Source organism: Buceros rhinoceros, unplaced genomic scaffold, assembly GCF_000710305.1.
Source record: "Buceros rhinoceros silvestris isolate BGI_N320 unplaced genomic scaffold, ASM71030v1 scaffold33682, whole genome shotgun sequence".
NCBI lineage: Eukaryota > Metazoa > Chordata > Aves > Bucerotiformes > Bucerotidae > Buceros > Buceros rhinoceros.
In genome coordinates, this window is record NW_010398867.1 from 1200 (window position 1) to 8668 (window position 7469).

Sequence of the window (7469 nt, forward strand, 5' to 3'; positions counted from 1 at the left end):
TAAACCTTGGTGTGAGATTGTGTGGATGGGGAGGGGTGGTATTTATTTGCAAAGAAATGAGCTGATTTTCATGCATTCACACTATCTGATTCATAGGCTGCATTGGCACACATTCTCCATGACATACTTAGAAGCATCAATACATGAGTATCCAGATGGGGTGGCCAGGATCACTTGTGTGCAACGCAGATGACAGGGGACACTGGCTGTCAAATCTTCATTGCACCGCTGGGGTTCTTCATAGCACTACAAACTAGTTTTTGGAGAAGTCCATCATACCCTTTGGGAGTCATCAGCTGGTATGGGATGTGCCTCTGCTGTAGAAACTTGCTGACGTCAGACTCCATAAATCTTGGACCAAGTTGTTTCCTCGGTTTTTTTGTTTATTTAACCTTTTTGTTACTTCATGTTTTTTCCTTGTCTGAATGTGCATTTGCAATACATGCCTCGGGTTTGTTACTCTGTTGGGCCAAGAGGCACAGGACTCATGTTTGTGATACGCTGCAGTCTCCTTACCATCCTCCTGGTGCAGGGTCTTTTGCTGATGAGTCATCTGCGTTGTGATCTTACCACAGACCAGACCTTTTGGCCATGACATAAACAGCACATTTCTCAATTTCGCTGCTGGGAATAGTGTCCTAAAAACAATGTCCAGGGAATGATGTCCTTATTATCTATATATAGGCTGTTCTTTTAACTCTTTGTTCCGCTGTTCCTTCCCGTGTGCCTGTGTACACATATTCACGCTCTGTTACAGTCATACTGCAGTCAGGCCAATCTTAATATTTCTGTTAAAATTCTTGACAACAGTGAACTTCAAAATGAAAACTAGCAAGTAAATCTTAAAAGAATTTTAAAAAACAGTGCACATTTTTGTGGCAGACTGTTTAGACTGAATGTTAACAGCTGCAGTTTTAAAGGAAGAATGTACATTTGAGAGGGGGAGAAGCCGAAAACTTAGCTTTCCCACGTTTCTAGGGCTGGCTTGCTCAGGAGGAGTTCTGGGAACACTTCTGTACTTTGCATGCTTTAGGAACCTCCTCTGCATTCTTACTCCAGACTTCCCATCTGGTTTTTGTATTCAGTAGAACTGAAAGTACTGGTCACACTCTCCTCTCCGGAACTGTTTCTTGGTGGGCAGTCTTACTGCCATCCTTAATAAGAACATTCCTTTACTCTTGAGTAACTTCCTTGCAAGCTGCAGCTTTTTCAAGGCATCTCCTGTATAAATTGCACATTGTTTTATATACAACCAGAGACCATTGATGGCATATTAATAACACAGATTACAGGCGTGGCAGGCATGGGTTTGGGTTTGTTCAGGGTTTTTTTGTTGTTGTTGTTGTTTTTTGTTTTGTTTTCTGTAAATAATCTCCCCTACACTTTTGGCACTGGAGGGTCCGGATATCAGAATTGGTCAGGTCAGTGGAACTCACTGTTATAATAAGATTTAATTTTAAGTGCTGAAGTCAGCTGTGCAGTTTGCAAGGGGATATGACGTTTTCTCACCTTGTTTCTCTCCCTCTTTCTTTCCCTCTCTCTCCCTCTCCCTCTGTATTTACAGGTCATTCTAACATTTGTCTGTGTGGTGACGAAGGAATCTGTAGAAATCACTCCAGTGCCATATACAGTGCAAGTCCCTCAGGTAGCTTTGGATGGAAGAGATCCCTCTAACCCTCTGAGGAGAGAAAAGAAACAGGTGCAGTGTCTTCTAGGACAATACCAACATCCCAGAGGGACCCACTGCTGCATGAGGTGCCCTGCAGGTACAAAAATTAAGTACAGCAATAGTGACCTTCACCTTAAGAGGCATTTCCTTGTCCTGCTCTCTGAAACTGTCTCTGTCCTACAGCTGCCTCAGTGCTCCCTGTCCTTGGCATCTGTCCCTGCCCAGATAAATTCTTAGTCTTTTTTTCTTCTTTTGGGCTGTCAGTTTCCTTCTCACTAGTGAGAGGAAGCATACTTGGTCCTTACACCATCAACTCCAGGGTTTCTCTGAATCAGTGACTCCCATCCTCCCTAAGACAACATGTTTGCCTTTCTGTCAGAGCTCTGTTAAGTGATTTTCTTGCAGGTACCTACAAGGCAAAAGACTGTGATCGGCCTGGTCAGGCACCTGTCTGTCTTCCCTGTGCTCATGGCACGTACACAGCTGTCGATAACTTCATGCCTAATTGCTTCCCGTGTACACATTGCCATACAAGTGAGTTATCTGAAGGACTGAGGGTGGTAGGGCAGGTGGGGGGCTGGAAGAGATGGCAAACTGAGTGGGGAATCTTGGAAAAGTAAGCCACTGGATGGGCAGAAGGACACGGCATGGAAGGGATTTGGGATATGGACAGGAATAAGGGTTACCAAATTACTACAGTCTGAGACACAGTTTGCAGGCCTTTTTGGCTTTTTGGGGGACGATTAGGGGATAACAATACCTGTCATTGTAACTGTTCTCAGCTGAAGGTGAGGGTTGGAATAATCAACTTCTTTCTCTCCTCAGTATTCCAACAGATAGTAAAGAGTCCCTGCACCCCAAAGCAAGATACCGTATGTGGGTGTCGGAAGAATCAGTATCAGATTGGCCTGTTGGATCTCTTCCAGTGCAGGAACTGCAGCTCTTGTGTCAATGGGATTATAGCCGACTGTGAGTATGACATAGATATACTGTACTAGACATACTGTACTATAGTAGATGTTAACAACCCTCTATTCACTTTCTGACATTGCAGCGCCTTAGCCTGAAGGGATTGTAGTTTTGGAACAGCTCTTGGTTTTGCCTGTCTCCTTTCCCTAGGAAGGCTGCCACGCTTTGCCTGACTTGGCATTGATTCCTCTTTTCTGTCACAGTTTCCACCTTCCTTTTGTTCTTGAATATTTTTTTGGTTTGGGCTGTTGTGAAGAGATATTTTCTGTTAGTTTTGGTACCTCTGCGTTGCATGTACTGAAGCAAGGTCTTTATGCTCTCGAGCAGGTTTCCCCCTTATCTTCCTTTTTATCATTGTGTGGGTATTTCTCCTGATGCTCACCAACTGCTGAGCACTTCTGAGTACAATGGCTGAAAATACCACTGGTCTCAGTGCCCAGCTGAACTGCTTGTCTGTTGGTTGCTGAAATACCACAGTGTACTGTGCCGTGTTTTAAAGTAAAGAGCTGCTCAGGTAATGCTGAACAAGTCCCAGTGGCATTGAGAGTGACCTGGGGATGGTGCAGGTTTCTGGGAGAAGTACCCATGTTACCTGTCCCAATCTGCCTCATTTCCAGTCAGGAACTGGAGATCTTGACCAAATACTGCTTGCTGCCCTCCACTCTGTGCTGTAATCTAATTCTGTTCATGTCCCTTAAATGCTCCTCACCTTGTTTTCCTAAAGCTATCCCCTCTTCTTTGTACATTCTGCTTCTCCTGATCCCTTTTCTGTCTCTTACCCTGGCTAATGTGAGGTTTGCTGTCTCACTGGTGAATGTGTCCCCTCTGGGTAATCCATGCTTATGCCTCTCCTCAATGGTCACCATCATACACTGCCCGTGGGCAATTTCCTCCTTTGCTTGGCTGATGTAGAACTGTTATAGTCCTGTCCCTTGCTTGCCACAGAATGCATGCTGGTTGTTTTAGTAGCTTTTTCCCTCCCCTCACATGACTGTATGTCCTTCCATCACTATACTTGTCTGCTCCTCCCCGCACATATTTTGCTCACGTTCCATACTGTGACTTGCTTAGAAGCAATAGCACTTTCCCTTCTTACCCCTTCTACTCACAGCAAGAGTGGTTATGTGTCCTGTGGCTTGAAGTGATTTCTCCCTGCCCTCAACTCACTTGCTTAGAAGCAATAGCACTTTCCCTTCTTACCCCTTCTACTCACAGCAAGAGTGGTTATGTGTCCTGTGGCTTGAAGTGATTTCTCCCTGCCGTGAACTGACTTCCTCACCAGTCCCAGCTGCTCAGGGCCACTTCTCCCTCATCTTTGCCTGACTAATGTGATTTCCCCTTCCTGTCAGGCTTGAACTTGAGTGACTTTCCCCACTTTTGTGCTGGAACTATCATTAACCATTAGATCAGTTTCAGCTGCACTGTAATTTTATTCGCTTCCCAAGCCCCTGCAGAAGGTCCCTGATCTATCAGGACAGTGGTATCCTTATTTTTTATTATTTTTATACTCCCCCAACCCTGTCCTCAAATGTAGACCAAATCCTTTTTCTCTTCTGCAGTAGCAATTTTCCAGGCTTTAAGAGGAATAATCTTCCACCCATCTTGCAGTGGATTTTTCTTCTTTTGTTTTTTTCTCTGTCCAAATTATGGCAATGGTTTCTTCTCTTCTCTTCAGGTTCAAAGAATAGAGACACAATTTGTAGGTGTAAGCCTGGATTCTTCCTGACACTTAGTAACATTTGCAAGCCTTGCAACAGGTGAGTTTGGGTTTTTTTGTCTGTGTGCTCTTCCACTGAGTAAGAAAGACAGCAGACCCAAGCCCCATAGGGGGAGGAAATTCAAGGGTCTGTCCATCTTGATGTAACTTCATGACATTTGGACTTTCTAGGGCAAATGGAAGGTCTTCCCCTCTACCACCCTCAGACTTCTTTGTGTAGGCATCAGCCCACTAAGAACCCAAAGTCAGTAGCCATACTGCATTGCCCTGCTTTGCAGGCTTATCTTGACTTGTCTGTTATTTAGGATTGTCACAAGTGGCTGGCGTTTCATTTCATGCATGCGCACCTTTCTGATTTGCTCTTCCAGCTGCATGGGTGAAGAATGCTTGCACTGTCCTAGCCCAGTGACTACCTCAGTGACTTCGTCTGGCCTGAGTGAGTATTGGGGGAACTGAGGGACAGTGGAATCTTTTCAGTGTGGGATCTTGTTCTGTTAACGCCTTTTGTAAAGTATTATTTCCCCCACTCTCCAAAACTGTTATTCTTTTTCTCTCTACCATTTGCACATCTTCACTTGTTCTTCCTCCAACACTTACTTCCTCCTTTCTCAGTCACACACTCATTTGCCCTCTTCCTTTTTTCCAGCTAGAAGCCTTGTCCTTGGCATCATGGTTGCAATATTTGGAGTTATCTCCATCTTCTTCATTGTAAATAAAGTAGTGAAGCTGGTCCATGAAAACAGGATAGCATCGGCTTTCTATTCCTGTGGTGAGTACAGCAACATATGCAGTGATACTAACTGGGATAGACATCATTCTCTGTGATTGTGTATGCACACACACGTGAGGGGGAAAAAGTGGGATTCCATTACTCTGCTTTGCTGCAAGGCCAGAGGAATATGAGAACTTGACAGCTAAGCTTATTGGTGCAGTTCTTACAACTCTGCATCCACAGTTACGGGCACTAACGTGACTGGAAGTGCATGCGAGTTCATTGCTGGGACACAGGCATTTTGTTGTAAAACCTTTTTGAGGGCAGGATTGTGAATTTTCTTTTTCCTGTTTCTTCTGCGACAAGAGGAAGTGAAAATAATTTCTGCTTTCTTTTTTCTTTTTTTTTTCTTCTAAGTTTCTTTGCCACAGACAACCAAGGAGCCAGTATCTGAGGTGAGGAAGATGGCAGGTGCAAGAGCTTTCCTTCTGCTTTCAACTATGTTAGCCTGAGATCCACACTAATATATTTTCTCATGGACTGTTTTCAGGCCTTGTATTTTAAAATGAGCTGAGTAGGAGGGCTGTTAAATTCAGAAGTCTTTTCCTGTAGAGTGTGGAGCCATTAACATTTTACCTCCCCTCTTCTACAGGATGCTTCTCAAATTTGGGGCTTTTTGTGCTTTTCTTTCCAGATGCAATCTTTTCAGATAGCTGATCCTTAATCCCTTTTCCTCCCTATATAAGTAAAACTTGGAGGATTTAACCCCGCAAACCTGTCAGTACTGTTCAGAGTGTTCTCTCAGGCCTAATATTGTTCTGCAATGAAGAGAGCCCAAGCAGTGGTTGAGGTGGGGTTTCCACAGCCTTAGAGAGAAGGCTGGTGGGAAAGGTGGCAAGTGTAGCTTCTAGAACAGTGGTGATTTCAGGTCCCAGCCTTACTTGATTTTTGTAAAGAAATACTTTTTAAAGACTACTGGGTTTTGATGCCAAAAGAGAATTAAACTCCCTAGTTCTCCTGGAAAGAAATGTTTAGTGCCTTCTGCTCAAACAAGGCATGTAGGAAGAATTAAAACTTCAGCACTTGCTCCCCACCTATGTTGGATAAATTTCAGTATATAACCCTAGTGGCTCCTTGCAGGAGACAGGTGTACTGTGCTGCTGTGGGTCATGTGGGACTAAGAAAATGTGTCTTCCAGGTTGAAGTAAAACGAAGTGAAATTTCCATCCTTCTTCCTGAGTCCCAGAGAGAAATAGAATTGTCAGTGAAAGCAACACCACCACCTGCATCTGTGCGGCAAAGTTCACAGGAGCTACCAGACTGTGTCAGCACTGCCAGGAAGACACAGCTTCCAGACAGTAAGTGAAACTCCCTCATCCTTCCCTCCTTCCCCAGCAAATGAGAACCTGGTAATGCAGATGCAGATAGGAGGATGTTGGACAGACCTTACCTGGTGTACGTGATCTCTGTGTATACTTCATGCGTGGCGTGGCACAAGCATGCCCAGAGCCTGTGAGGCTAAATGCTAAACATTTACACAAGGCTTTTCTGTTGTCCCTTTTCCCTACCAGCAAACTGGATTGTCACATGTGGTGACATACAGTCAGTCTTACTGCCTCTGGGATTGTGACCCAGAGCATTCTTTTTGCAAGAATGTGTAGTAGCCCCACTGCTTTTTGAGGGATAGAGCAAGTCTGGACATCACGCTGTGTGACTGCTCTGTAGAAGACCCTAACAGGAGGGGGCAATGCATGATCTCAAGGCTCCATCCAGCCCTGGAATATTGACATTCTCTTTGAAGCTGGAGAATCCTGGTTCTCACACTTTATTTTTTTCTCTTTTCACAGACCCTGCTATTCTCTACGCCGTGGTGGATCATGTGCCTCTGTCTCGATGGAAAGAGTTTGTGAGGCGTCTGGGTCTGAGTGACTATGATCTAGAACGAATTGAGGTGGAGCATCGGCATTTACGAGATGCTCAATATGAGATGCTTAGACTGTGGAACCTGCAGATGGGCCATGCTGCAACTGTGGAGCACATCAGCTGCGTTCTCAACCAGATGGAGCTGAGTGGCTGCAGTGAAGCTATTCAAGAGGCTTTGCTAAAGCAGAACTCTTCTCAACCTTGCAGCCTCCACAGCTGTCTTTAATCTCTTCTGCTTTAGTTGTCCTCACTATGACTGTTAAGAGATGATCGTAACTCCCTTCCTGTCTTCCTTTTACCATAGCTCGCTCTCTTTCTAACACTGCTCCGCTGGATTTCTGGGAGAGAGCAGCAGATTATGCTGAAGGAAGGCTGGGGTTTGCATCTCAACCACCATGTAGTGCAACACCTTTAAGCCAAGTCAGACCTCTGCATCAATTCCTCTTCCAAGGAGGCAAAGCACCTTGTAAATGAAGTGG

The 7469-nt window shown here is 44.7% G+C and overlaps 1 protein-coding gene across 1 annotated transcript; it reads left to right on the forward strand.

Moving 5' to 3' along the window:
* Positions 1–1564: 1564 nt before the first annotated feature.
* On the forward strand, positions 1565–7216 carry LOC104489141 (tumor necrosis factor receptor superfamily member 1A-like; the record flags this gene model as incomplete). Its single annotated transcript, XM_010131263.1, has 9 exons — positions 1565–1766; positions 2075–2203; positions 2495–2638; positions 4314–4395; positions 4724–4795; positions 5006–5124; positions 5485–5522; positions 6266–6425; positions 6915–7216. Coding segments are annotated over 9 exons (1248 nt in total), but the record flags the coding sequence as incomplete, so codon positions are not given.
* Positions 7217–7469: the final 253 nt, after the last annotated feature.